Here is a 14,837-nt window from a genome sequence, read left to right as displayed (position 1 = left end):
CTGCCCTAAACCCTCCGCACCCCCATACTGAGATTGAGGCCACCGTAACCCATAGCAACCAATACATAATCATGCTCCATTGCTCTGACTGCCCTTAAACCCTGTGTGCTTCCTTTGTTAATAAAGCAAAATAAATCCCAATTTCTCGCATAGTCTCACTTCTCTGGTAGGATCCCATATAAAGTCATCGGGCTCCATCTCCCCCCAGGCCTCGCACACAGACACCTTATTGTGTACACACATCTTGGGATTTTGGCAGAACGCGCACCTCGCCTCACCCCGCAGGACACGCTGACAGCAAACACCGCGGTTTATTATAAAACAATTACAAAAATACACGGCTGGCATGCCACCATGTTCATTAACCCCCTGCCTCCCGGAGGGAAACAAACGCCCTGCAAAGAACAGGAACCGGCCGCCGGAGGAACGCTCTGTCCTGAGACCTGCTCCAACCTGAGACCCGCAGAGCATTACTCCAGGCCTGTGTCCTGCAGATCCTACGTTAAAGGAAAACTCCAGTCAAAGGGTTAATTCACCTTTACCAAAAAAACTGCCTATACAGGTAAAAGGCTGTAGATGAAAAAAAAAACTAAAAATTTGAATAAAGTTGGTAATGTCCTTGCTATAGGCGTAGGTGAATTAAGAACCTCCCAAAGCCTGGCCAAATATCTCCTAGAGACGACATTATTCTGTCCTGTCTTGTTGCTAGGACGTTTCTAAGGCACTCCCAGCCATTACTGCTCACCACCACCACAGGAGTGAGCTCTCAAACCTCCATACACGTGTGGTCCACAATCTCCTCCATTGCAGCATCAGAGCTACTGTAACAGGGGAGAGAGAGAGCACATGACAAGGGGTTTGAATCAACTGAGAGTGTCTTAGCAACATCCTAGCAACAAGACAGGATGGGCTGATGCCATTTCTGTGAATTTTTCAGCCAGGCTTTGGGGTGTACGTAAATGGCCTACACCTATAGCAAGGGCATTATTAACCCCTTCGCACCGGCAAAGGGTTTCAGAAGACGGGAGGCGGGGCGGGGTTTAGAGTCATGTGACCGCCGTGACACGCCGTCACATGATCGGGAAAGGTCCCAATCGAAAGAGGAGATCGGGACCTTTCCGTGAGTACCGGACATGTGTGCTGGGTCCCAGCACATTATGTTCTTTTTTAATAGAACGCAAATGTGCGACCGCTCGGTGTCTAGGCCCAGACGCCGGGAGGCTGCACATTTGCGCTCGGCCGGCGTGAAGAGGTTACCTTTAGTCAAAGCTGTACAGTTTGGTTTTATCTACAGACGCCCCTTACCTGCATAGGTAGGTTTTGGAGAACGAAGCCGAAAGCAACACATAGTCTACCAAGAGCAACCAAACAGAATCCATTTTGTTTTCCTGAGGTTTCGGTAAAATTAATCCCTATTGGTTACTCTATTTTGCTCAATTTGCTGCGTGTGCAAAACAGCACGTAAAGCATGCTAAAACAACAAACAACAATAATGGTTGAGATGCCACTTCAGCATGCCTTAAGTGCCTTCAAAGGTGCCATACATGCCAATATGTGTCTATGGCCTCCTCTCTTCACTACATTGCGGTGATCACATTGCGTATACAAGGGAAGGTCCTTTTTGCATTATTGGGACTAAACTTTTTTTTTTTTAATGGTTCAAGCCTACACAGCTGCTACATGCGAAGGAGGAGTGGCCACAGAGGGGAACAAAATGAACATTCCCGCAGATAACTGGCGGCTTGAGGTATGGAGGCACCTTCTAGGGCAGGGGTCTACAAACTTTATAAACAAAGGGGCAGTTTACTGTCCTTCAGACTGAAGGGGGGCCGGACTGTGAGCATTGAGAGAAGAAAAGGTCCCGACGTCAGTGGGAATAAAAAATGCTGCATCTTTGGTGTTAGTGGGCGGAAAAATGCACCATTGTGAGTGTCATTGGGCCTCATTGTTGGTGTTATTGGGAGGAATTTTACACCATATGTCATAGGAAGTATTTCTGCCCCTTCATTGGTGTCAGTGGGGGGGAGTGGGATTATGCCTCATTGTTGGTATCAGTGGATGAAAATGGTGCCCCAAGGGCCAGATAAAAGCAAGTAAAGGGCCACAGTTTGGAGACCACTGATCTATGGAAATCATAACGAGTGCTGTAGACGCTCTTTAGAGTTTCCGCACTACAAATGCAGTGCTGGGGACAGATTTGTGTGCCTGCTGGAAACAAGTACATACAGTATCTTCCAGAAGTGAATCCACCCCTCACATTTTTGTAAATATTTGATTCTCTCTTTTCATGTGACAACACTGAAGAAATGACACTTTGCTACAATGTGATGTAGTCAGTGTACAGCTTGTATAACATGTAAATTTGCTGTCCCCTCAAAATAACTCAACACACCGCCATTAATGTCTAAACCGCTGGCAACAAAAGTGAGTCCACCCCTAAGTGACAAGGTCCAAATTGGGCCCAAAGTGTCAATATTTTGTGTGGCCTCCATTATTTCCAGCACTGCCTTAACCCTCTTGGGCATGGAGGTCACCAGAGCTTCACAGGTTGCCCCTGGAGTCCTCTTCCACTCTTCCATGATGGCATCAGGGAGCTGGTGGATATTAGAGACCTTGCACTCCTCCATCTTCCATTTGAGGATGCCCCACAGATGCTCAAAAGGGTTTAGGTCTGGAGACATGCTTGGCCAGTCCATCACCTTTACCCTCAGCTTCTTTAGCAAGGCAGTGGTCGTCTTGGAGGTGTGTTTGGGGTCGTTATGTTGGAATACTGCCCTGCGGCCTAGTCTCTGAAGGGAGGGGATCATGCTCTGCTTCAGTATGTCACAGTACATGTTGGCATTCATGGTTCCCTCAATGAACTGTAGCCCCCCAGTGCCGGCAGCACTCATGCAGCCCCAGACCATGACACTCCCACCACCATGCTTGACTGTAGGCAAGACACACTTGTCTTTGTACTCCTCACCTGGTTGCCACCACACACGCTTCACACCATCTGAACCAAATCAGTTTATCTTGGTCTCATCAGACCACAGGACATGGTTCTAGTAATCCATGTCCTTAGTCTGCTTGTCTTCAACAATCTGTTGGCGGGCTTTCATTTGCTTCATCTTTAGAAGAGGCTTCCTTCTGGGACGACAGCCATGCAGACCAGTTTGATGCAGTGTGTGGCGTATGGTCTGATCACTGACAGGCTGACCCCCGTCACCCCTTCAACCTCTGCAGCAATGCTGGCAGCACTCATACGTCTATTCCCCAAAGACAACCTCTGGATATGACGCTGAGCACGTCCACGCAACTTCTTTGGTCGACCATGGTGAGGCCTGTTCTGAGTGGAACCTGTCCTGTTAAACCACTGTATGATCTTGGCCACCGTGCTGCAGCTCAGTTTCAGGGTCTTGGCGATCTTCTTATAGCCTCGGCCATCTTTATGTAGAGCAACAATTCTTTTTTTCAGATCCTCAGAGAGTTCTTTGCCATGAGGTGCCATGCTGAACTTTCAGTGACCAGTATGAGAAAGTAAGAAAGCGATAACACCAAATTTAACACACCTGCTCCCCATTCACACCTGAGACCTTGTAACACTAACGAGTCACATGACACCGGGGTGGGAAAATGGCTAATTGGGCCCAATGTGGACCTTGTAACTTAGGGGTGGACTCACTTTAGACATTAATGGCGGTGTGTTGAGTGATTTTTGAGGGAACAGCAAATTTACATGTTATACAAGCTGTACACTGACTACGTCACATTGTAGCAAAGTGTCATTTCTTCAGTGTTGTCTCTTGAAAACATAGAATCAAATTATCACAAAAATGTGAGGGTGGGACTCATTTCTGTGAGATACTGTAAATCTCTTGCATGGAAGGGGGCGGGACGGAGCGTCCTTACTCCTACCCTTGCCCTTGCTAAGTGCACAGCTTCCCTCACAAGGCTCCCTGGTTGCTATGAAGCTGGCAGCTGCTGGCATCATAGCAACCAATGACTCCTCCCCAGCCCCATTCATCTGCACAGCCGACACAGTCATATCAATGAATGACTTGCCTCCATCCAGCTATAGGCCAGGAGATTCCCTGGCCAGCAGCTGAAAGCAAACATAAGGAGGGGGCTGCTCCTTTGTTTTCTTTCAGCTGTTGGTCAGCAGCTGAATAGGGACAGGGACAAGTCATAGGTTGCTATGACGCCAGTGGCTGCCGGCTTCATGGTAACCATGGAGCCCTGTGTGGTAAGTTGCCATTTTCATTACAGCTTCCTTGCGTGAAATGCCCCACTGTGAGCACCAGCGTTTCTCTGTGCGCCAATGCAGAGCTGGTGTTAATCACCGCCGGTTTGCTTATCTGCGGATTGGCGGTGATTCTTTTAGAATCTGTCACAGTCATAGCAACGGATTCTAAAAGTGGCGGTAGTAAGAATTACCTGAATCTGGCACATGTGTCGGTACCGGTACCAAAACTGGAGCGAAGCTTTTATGACTTAGGTGCAAGCCATGTTAAAGAGGCCCTAACCCTTTAACATGCCCTCTCCACCCATGTTTTTAAAAACAGGTTCCTCTATAGAGTCATTTTATATATAAATTGTGATGACTGGAGTTCTTCTTTAACATCTTTTCCATCACGTATTACCCATAATCCCAGCATCGATCTGCAGCCCAGGGCTCTATTAACCCTTGCCATTCTGCCCCAGGAAGCTATTGCGGGAAAGTCTCTGCACTCTGCAGTCTCTTGCACTGAATCTCAAAGTTCATCTTTAATTTTTCTAGCTGTTCTCCTCTGTTGCCGACCAGAGGGCTTTTCAGGCTCATCATCGTCTGAAGATGTCCGTGACCTTCTGGTCTGTCTTGCTGTCTTGGATTCTTCCTGTTCTTTCTGCTCCTTCAAATTGGTGTCACCTTTTACCAGAATCTTTGCCTGATGTCGTTCCTGTTGGAGGAAAGAGGTGTTGAAAAAGTGGTGTTGCCATATAGGATATACTCATTTGCTAGCAACCATAGCACCAGCCAGTGCCAGAACAAGGTCCTTCAGACAGAAAGGTCAAAGTTTAAGTCTCAGGAAATCCCCATTAATTTAGTAGACCTTCAGCTCATAGTAAATTAGCGGGATAAGTAGGTTGTACAGAGTTTTTATCTACTTAATAATTATGACACAAACCAATAATACTGGTCAGAGACGAAACACAGACGGTGAAAATTGTAGTGCCCCCTTAGAGTGGTAGTCAAGGTAGAAGTGACCACTGACATTGGTGGCCAGTGTAGAAGTGTCCCCTTACACTGGTGGTCATTGTAGAAGTGAACCATTACATTGATGGTCAGAATAGGTAGGATGTCAATTTGCCATGCTCTCTTGTTTGGGAACTCTTAGCAGCCTCTGTAAGAACCCTGGGACTCCACGTAACCCTGGTTGAGAAAGGTAGCTATAGACCCTCTAACATCGTCAGTTGCAGAGTCACATGGGCAGTGTAGAAGTGATCTCCTACAGTGACTGTCAGTGTAGAAGTTTTTACTTACATTGGTGGTCAGTGTAGAAATACATTTTTATATTAGTGGCCAGTGTAGAAGGGACCACTAACATTGGTGGCCAGTGTAGAAGTGACCTCTTTCATTGGTGGTCAGTTTACAAGTGACCTCTTCCATTTGTGGTCAATGTAGAAGTGTCCCTTTACATTGGTGGCCAGTCTAGAAGTGGCCTCTGACATTGGTAGTCATTGTAGAAGTGGCCCCTTCCATTGGTGACCAGTGTAGAAGTGACCCCTTCCATTGGTGGCCATTGTAGAAGTGACTCCTTACATTGTTGCTCTGTGTAGAATAGACCCCCTACCTTTGGTCAGTGTAGAATTGTCCCCTACATCAGAAGTCAGTGTAGAAGTGATACCTTAAATCTAAGGTCAGTGTAGAAGTGACCCCTTCCATTGGTGACCAGTGTAGAAGTGACCACCGACATTGGTATTCATTGTAGAAGTGACCCCTTACATTGTTGCTCTGTGTAGAATAGACCCCCTACCTTTGGTCAGTATATAAGTGTCCCCTTACATCAGAGGTCAGTGTAGAAGTGTCCCCTTACATCAGAGGTCAGTGTAGAAGTGACCCCTTAAATCGAAGGTCAGTGTAGAAGTGACCCCTTAAATCGAAGGTTAATGTAGAAATGAACCCTTCCATTGGTGGCCAGTGTAGAAGTGACCACCAACATTGGTATTCATTGAAGAAGTGACCCCTTACATTGTTGCTCTGCGTAGAATAGACCCCCTACCTTTGGTCAGCGTAGAATTGTCCCCTTACATCAGAGGTCAGTGTAGACGTGACTCCTTAAATTGAAGGTCAGTGTAGAAGTGACCCCTTCCATTGGTAACCAGTGTAGAAGTGACCACCGACATTGGTATTCATTGTAGAAGTGACCCCTTACATTGTTGGTCAGAGTAGGCAGGATATCAATTTGCCACTGCTCTCTTCTAAAGGAACCCCAGGGTTCCACAAAACCCTTGCTATAGAACCCTCTAACATTGCCAGTTGAAGTCACATGGGACAACCTTCCAGATACCTCTGTAGGATCGCTTACTTGCTGGGCCTGAGCAATACCATCTCTCCCTTGCTAGGGACAGGGCAGCAAGGGAGTGATATCTCACTGGCCTCGCAAGTGAGGGAGCGATTTCCTGAAGACCTGAAGTCCTTCTCTTAGCAATTCTAATACTAAGCGTCAAGATCACCAGCATGACACCATCATTACTGTAGGACAACCTTTTCAACACAAAGGAACCCTTGAAAATAACTTTCCAGTCTCCGGGAACCCCTGGGAAGAATGCTCCTTACACTTGTGGTCATTGAGAAGAATTACCCCCTTACAGGTAACTAAAAAGATCAATGGTGTCAGTGGGAACTTATCTGAGAGGCAAAGATTGCTCATTGCTCAAACTCTGGAGGAACCATAGGGTTCCATGGAATGCTGGTTGAGAAACCCTACTGTAGGAGCCAAAGACACGCCTGCCTCCATGGAATACAGCTGTCTCTATGGAATGCCACAGGTAGAATTCCTGTCCTTGACCCTGAGTTTTGCATTGTGGGAGGAAGGGGAGACAGTTAGGTGCTCCCCCTTACCCAGATGTTTTGGCTTCTACTCAGGGCTCTGGTCGATGAATGGGTGGACCTCCCATACATGCACCATGCTCCATGTTTTCTCACCAGGAAACGTGGTCTGAATGGCTAGCACAAGTTCAGGCTTCTGTACTTATAATTTCTCCTGAGCACCCTCAGCCTATACTGTACTCCAAGTCCTCCCCAAGAATCCAACCAAGGAATTTACAGGTTAAAGAAAATAAGGGAGGTGCCTCCTAAAAAGGGACAGTTGAAGATCTTTTGTGTTGACTTATGCAAGTTCTTGTGTACCTCTGACCCTCAGAAAGGCCGCTGCCATTATCTGTGAGTGACACCTGCGGGCCGCTGCCATTATCCGTGAGTGACACCTGCGGAAGATCCAGGCAGCAATATCCCCTGGAGCAAAATATGAACTGACCCCCTCCCCCATCTCTGGAGCTTTTAGCTTTTGTACCACCAGCCAGAATTTCTTGAGCACAGCTATGTAAATGACTCCAATTATCTCTACCACAGGAACACGCGCATCTCTGAGCACAATTACTGCAAGCCCTTCTAAGATGCAAAATAACACGACTGTCTGAGCGGAAAATGGCCATTATAAACTTCATTCAAGATGGCACCCCTCTTCGCGTGTGTCTCCGTATCTACAGCTTGCAACACTATAGGGGGGTATATTTATAAAAAAAAAAAAAAAATGTACGAAAGTGTCACAGCCTTCACAAATAATCCCCTAAATTTACTTTCTATAATCGTTAGCCCCATCTAGTGGCCATAATGTTGTATTTTCCTGAAATAACCCAGTCAGGATGATAGGAAATAAATCCCTGTAATTTTTATAATATGTTTATTTCCTGTTATCTTCAACTCCACCTAGTGGCCGTAATGCAGTAATTTCCTGGTTGGGGGTCTCGTTATTAAAAATTCTCAAGCATTTGCATGGCCATCATGATAAATCCCTGTCATTGTTCTGATATGTTTATTGTGAAGGCTATGCCAATGCTTGAGAATTTTATTATTTTTTATTTATTTATTATTATTTCAGGTACTTATATAGCGCCGTCAATTTACACAGCACTTTACATATATATTGTACATTCACATCAGTCCCCGCCCCTGAGGAGCGTACAATCTAAGGTCCATAACTCACATCCATACATACACATACTAGGGCCAATTTAGACAGGAGCCAATTCACCTACCAGCATGTCTTTGGAGTGTGGGAGGAAACCAGAGCAGGGGCAGACTGACTATTTGGAAACTCGGGCACAGCCCGAGGGCCCGGGGTCAGTAGGGGGCCCCATGAGATGCCCCTGGTACCTTTTTCATACGCTTTTTTGAGTTTGGGCAAGGACACGGGGCCCCCATGATCCCCTATTGCCCGGGGGCCCATGAGTTGTCAGTCCGCCCCTGAACCAGAGTACCCGGGGGAAACCCACGCAGGCACAGGGAGAACATGCAAACTCCAGGCAGGTGGTGCCGTGGCTGGGATTCGAACCAACGACCTAGTACTGCCAGGCGGAAGTGCTAACCATTTAGCCACTGCGCTAACCATTTACCCACAATCCAAAATGGCGGGCACCGTTTATGAACGGCAACCCGCCCCTGCACTGCCACCGTCCGTCCGTTTATATACAGCGGCCGGATGGGAAGTGGTTAAGGGCAGATTCACACTCCATGTGTTTCAGTTGCATTTTTTCTGCATCCAAAAACGCACAGAAAGTAAGTGATATGGTCATCAGTGTCATAGCTCACATCAGTGCTTGCAGTTCCAGTGCGTTCCGGTTGCAGAAAAAAAAAAAAGTAGCATAGGCTGCATTTTTTTCTGCACAGAACTGTACTGGAACGCAGTAAAACACATAAAAAACGCACCGGAATGCACTGGAACGCACCAGAAACACATACGTCCCTATTTAAATGGAAGAAAAAGAAAAAAAATGAACTGGAATGCATAAAACACACATCAAAAACGCACCGGAACGCGCCAAAAACACGCATGCAAAAACGCATCTGGACTGCATTTCTAGTGTGAACCGGCCCTGAAGCAATTCTTTCCAGGAAGAATAGAAGAGAAAAATAGCCTGTCAATAAATAAAGGGATCTACATAGAGAGAGAATTCTGAGGATGGAAAGGGAGATCTTCAGATAACAGAACAGGTCAGACGGATCGGAAGGTGTTTCCTTGTATCTGTTTCCAGTGTTACCTGCTCTGCGTGTTCCGCTGACTCCGTGAACCACAGCGCGATGGCGCACCGTCTACCCCCGGTCACTGCCCGCACCCCATGGGCATTCTCTCCTCCGGAGCCGTACATCACCAGGCGGCCGCACTGAGGCCGGACCACCGCCTGTCACAGAAAGAGCGACACCAATCAGAAGAGGAAACAGGACTGGTTTATTGGCAACAACGTGCATTCATTAAAGCTGCAGAAGAGAACTAGGAATTGTTATTATTCTATTATTATACAGGATTTATACAGCGCCAACAGTTTGTGCAGCCCAGGGGCGGACTGAACATTCGAGCACTCGGGCACTGCCCGAGGGCCCGGAGTCAGTAGGGGGCCCCATGAGATGCCCCTGGTACCTTTCATTGGATTTTTCATAGTCTTTTTTGGGTGTGGGCGAGGACACAGGGGCCCCATTATCCCCTATTGCCCGGGGGCCCCATGAGTTGTCAGTCTGCCCCTGGCGCAGCCATGAGGGCAAACAGTACATTTACAATACAAGTTCATACAGTAGGAATCAGAGGGCCCTGCTCGTTAGAGCTTACGATCTAGAAGGAATGTGCATTCATCTCTGAGGACGTGCATGTGCACGAAACGCGTCGGGTGGAGCCTTTACGTGCTGACGTCATGCCGACGTTGCCGGAGTCCGGATCGGCAGCCATCTTAGTAAGTCTGACCGCAAATGTTTCCACACGGAATAATGTCATAGTTGATTTTAATATTGACCTTTTAAACATTAACCCCTCAACGTCGACGTAACACAAATCTGCAACCTCACAGATCTGGGCTTTTTTTTCCCGCGGGGCTGCATACTTGTGTACAGGGGCGGACAGACAACCCATGGGGCCCCCGGGCAATAGGGGATCATGGGGCCCCTGTGTCCACGCAAACCACACCCAAAAAAGCCTATGAAAGGTACCAGAGGCATCTCATGGGGTACCATACTGACCCAAGGCCCTCGGGCAGTGCCCGAGTTCCCAAATGGTCAGTCCGCCCCTGCTTGTGTACCTGTCTTTCTGCTGGAAGCACAAAGACTGGGGTGTCACTGAGAGCCTCGGGTCCCGTTCTAACGATTGGGACCCGGGACTCCCGATTCTGGGTCACATGATTACTGTGACAACTCATGGGGCCCCTGTGTCCTCACCCACACTCAAACCACTCCCAAAAAAGCCTATGAAAAGGTACCAGGGGCATCTCATGAGGCCTCCAGCTGACCCCGGGCCCTCGGGCAGTACCTGAGTGTCCGAATGGTCAGTCTGCCCCCAGCTGTGATAGCCTGTGATTAGCTATCACAGTGATCAGTCACTGTGAAGCCCGCCCCCCTTGTTTTTTTTTATCTCTAAAGGGAGGAGAGAGATACATTGTATTTCTCTTTCTCTCTCTTTGCATAGAGAAAAAAAAAATAACTGTTTGTAAATAAAAAAAAAAAGAGAAATAAAATTTAAAAATTAAATTAAAATAAAAAAATAATACCTTGATCATTTTTTTTTGAGGAAAAAAATGAATTGAATCCATTTTGGAGTAAGGCTGTAACATAACACAATGTGGCAAAAGTTAAGCGCTGGGAATACTTTCTGGATGCGCTGTAACTTTCAGCTTTTTCCAGCACAGAGGATGCTTTTTTTTTTCCAGTCTTCTGAAGTGTAACAAGACAACGACTTAGCCCGAAGCCCTCCGAAGTGCTAGCACCGACTGAAGGAAAACTAATTGGCACTAAACAGGAGGGGCTGACAGTGGAAGAAACCAGAATCATATAGTAAACAAGTTGTACTGGCCCAAAACCACCACTAGATGTCAGCATACTACAGAACAATATTAATTCCTTTAAGAGCGCCCAACACATATGTGCTGAGTCAAAAGGATGAGCTTTGAAACGCCCACATGCTGCACGTATGCGTCGCTGGGCAGCCGATGCCTCAGAGCATGCTCACTGCGTGTTCCCGGCACAGACAATGGCCTGTCAAAGACAACTCTTGGTACAAACGAACGATCGGCTTCTGATCATGTGACCACTGGAAAGGCGGTCACATGATTGCTGATCCTTCCTACCCCCTGGGCGTCCCGAACTGTTTATAGGGTCACCAGGGCGGGCGGGAAGGGGTTAACCTGATGCAGTTCAATACAGAACATCCATTATGGCCACCAGATGGAGCCAAGGAGCAGATATATTTCCTACTATAGTCAGCGCCATCTAGTGGCAGGATTTGCTCCTTGCGCACACATTCGATCTGCAGGTAACATAGCCTGGGAACATTGGTTTTTGCCGCATTGCACAGAACATATCTACATATGGCTTCGGCTGGAGGAACATTTTATTATTATTATTATTATTACAGGCTGGGCTGCAGTTAGAAACCACTGGGCCCCATATAGCCAACCTGACAGGGTCACCTACAAAAAATACAAAACACAGTTTACTATGCTTCAGTTATGAATGAACACGGTGAGTGATCAGTACCGATCACTCATTGTGTTCATTCAGCAATGGAAGGGGCTGGTTGACGTAACAGATTTATCGGACCGTTCTCCCACTCTCCATCCTGAAGTATCCTACTGTGTGCTTGCTGCTGGAGGGAGAGGAGGGAAGCCAGCACTGTGGGGGCCCAGGCAGCTGGGTGCATCAAATGTGCACAGGGAGGGTGATCGGCATGATGGGCACTTAGTGGAAGATGGCTCTGTCTGCAGAGGGGAAGAAGCCAGCTTTCAGATGCTGCAGAGATAGCCATACTGGTGATTGATTACAATAATTGCCCCCCCCCCCCACACCATGCCAATCACCCTCCCTGCCCACATCCAATTCACCCACCCCCTGCTGGCCTGGGCCCCGTGCAGGAGGATTGGTGGTGTCCCCTTATCCATGGTGCTGATCTACATATATATTGTACATTCACATCAGTCCCTAACCCTCAAGGGGCATACAATCTAAGGTCCCTAACCCTCAAGGGGCGTACAATCTAAGGTCCCTAACCCTCAAGGGGCGTACAATCTAAGGTCCCTAACCCTCAAGGGGCATACAATCTAAGGTCCCTAACCCTCAAGGGGCGTACAATCTAAGGTCCCTAACCCTCAAGGGGCGTACAATCTAAGGTCCCTAACCCTCAAGGGGCGTACAATCTAAGGTCCCTAACTCACATTCATACATACACATACTAGGGACAATTTAGACAGGGGCCAATTCACCTCCCAGCATGTCTTTTGTGTGTGGGAGGAAAGTGGAGTACCCAGAGGAAACCCACGCAGGCACAGGGAGAACATGCAAACTCCAGGCAAGTGGTGCTTTGGTTGGGATTTGAATTGACAAACCTGGTACTGCCAGACGGAAGTGCTAACTATTCAGCCAGTGTGCTGCCCACCATTTTATTCTATTAATACAATGCTAGGAGTGAAGATCCAATGCCGTGTGTCCCAGTTCTGAATGTTGCTCGGGGCTCTGGATCTCCACTCCGGGGCTGTAAAGTCAAACCGTAAAATATTGTTTTTTCACACCAGATCGCCCCATCCCCCACATGCCTAGGAAATATCAAGTAGAGCTGAGGACTCAAGAGATGTCGTTATCAATACTTCATCAAATATTCAGAGACTGGAATGGACTTTTTGCTACATTCTGCTGAAGGGCTGAGTGAATTCCAATACAAGCAGATAGCGCCTCCTACTGACCATAAGGAGGTATTACATGCTCACAAACCGTGAAAATACAATTTATGTTCCCCCAGTGGTGTATTTAGGTTTCGTACTGACCTAGGCAATACAAAAATTGCCCCATCCCCCACGGAGAGACCCTGACACCGACCAACACCCCCTCCTTCCCCAAGAAGAGACCCTGACACCGACCAACACCCCCTCCTTCCCCACGAAGAGACCCTGACACTGAACAACAATCCCCTTCCCCACGAAGAGACCCTGACACCAACCAACACCTCCCTTCCCCACGAAGAGACCCTGACACCGACCAACACCCCCTCCTTCCCCACGAAGAGACCCTGACACCGACCAACACCCCCTCCTTCCCCAAAAAGAGACCCTGACACCGACCAACACCCCCCCTCCCCCACGAAGAGAGCCTGACATTGACCAACCCCCCCCACCAAGAGACCATGACATTGACCAACACCCCTCTCCCCCAGAAAGAGACCCTGACATTGCCCAACACCCCCCTCCCCCACAAAGAGACCCTTACACCAACCAACACCCCCCTTCCCTCACGAAGAGATCCTGACACCGATCAACACCCTCCCCCCTCCACCACGAAGAAATCCTGATACCGACCAACCCCCCCACAAAGAGACCCTGACACTGACCAACACCTCCCTTTCCCACGAAGAGAGCCTGACATTGACCAACACCCCCCCCCTCTTCCCCCACAAAGAGACCCTAACATTGACCAACACCCCCCCCCACGAAGAGACCCTGACACCGACCAACCCCCCCCCCCACACAAGGAGACCCTGACACTGACCAACACCTCCCTTTCCCATGAAGAGAGCCTGACATTGACCAACACCCCCCCTCCCCACGAAGAGACCCTGACACCAACCAACACCCCCCTCCCCCACCAAAAGACCCTGACACCGACCAACACCTCCCTTCCCCGCAAAGAGAGCCTGACATTGACCAACACCCCCCCCCCCCCCACGAAGAGACCCTGACACCGACCAGCACCTCCCTTCCCCACAAAGAGAGCCTGACATTGACCAACACCCCCCCCCCCCCACGAAGAGACCCTGACACCGACCAACACCTCCCTTCCCCACAAAGAGAGCCTGACATTGACCAACACCCCCCCCACGAAGAGACCCTGACACTGACCAACACCCCCCTCCCCCACGAAGAGACCCTTACACCAACCAACACCCCCCCTCCCTCACGAAGAAATCCTGACACCGATCAACACCCCCCCCCACCACGAAGAAACCCTGACATTGACCAACCCCCCCCCACAAAGAGACCCTGATACTGACCAACACCTCCCTTTCCCACGAAGAGAGCCTGACATTGACCGACACCCCCCCCCACGAAGAGACCCTGACATTGACCAACACCCCCCCCCCACGAAGAGACCCTGACATTCATCAACACCTCCCCCCCCCACGAAGAGACCCTGGACCCTGACACCGACCAACACCTCCCTTTCCCACGAGGAGAGCCTGACATTGACCAACACCCCCCTCCCCCACGAAGAGACCCTGACACCGACCAACACTCCCTTTCCCCCACAAAGAGACCCTGACAATGACCAACACCCCCCTCCCCCACAAAGACTCCCTGACACAGACAACACCCCCCCTCCCCCACGAAGAGACCTTGACACCGACCAACACCTCTCTTCCCCATGAAGACAGCCTGACATTAACCAACACCCCCCCTCCCCCACGAAGAGACCCTGACACCGACCAACACCCCCCCCCCACGAAGAGACCCTGACACCAACCAACAACACCCGAGCCCCCACCCAAGAGAGCCTTCCACTACCACAGCCCCCCATACACTGGCAACCCCCCCACCCCAGTGAGAGATAAGACACTCACCTTCACAGCTCC

General features: G+C 49.0%; 1 protein-coding gene across 1 annotated transcript in view; it reads right to left on the bottom strand.

Moving 5' to 3' along the window:
- Positions 1-4,545: 4,545 nt before the first annotated feature.
- The window catches only part of P3H3 (prolyl 3-hydroxylase 3), a 62,597-nt gene continuing 52,305 nt past the window's right edge, over positions 4,546-14,837 (bottom strand). The window contains exons 14-15 of the mRNA XM_089661717.1: positions 9,283-9,423; positions 4,546-4,919 (exon numbers count right to left, since the gene is read on the bottom strand). Of these exons, the coding sequence (XP_089517843.1) occupies positions 4,734-4,919; positions 9,283-9,423 (327 nt within the window). The 3' untranslated portion in view covers positions 4,546-4,733. The remainder of the gene's footprint in view (positions 4,920-9,282; positions 9,424-14,837) is intronic.

The sequence above is a fragment of the Staurois parvus genome, unplaced genomic scaffold (genome assembly GCF_062004578.1).
Source record: "Staurois parvus isolate SC_StPar_1 unplaced genomic scaffold, SC_StPar_1.0 ptg001376l, whole genome shotgun sequence".
NCBI classification, from domain to species: domain Eukaryota; kingdom Metazoa; phylum Chordata; class Amphibia; order Anura; family Ranidae; genus Staurois; species Staurois parvus.
The sequence above is the reverse complement of the archived record's forward strand: the minus strand, read 5'-3'. Positions and strand labels throughout refer to the sequence as shown.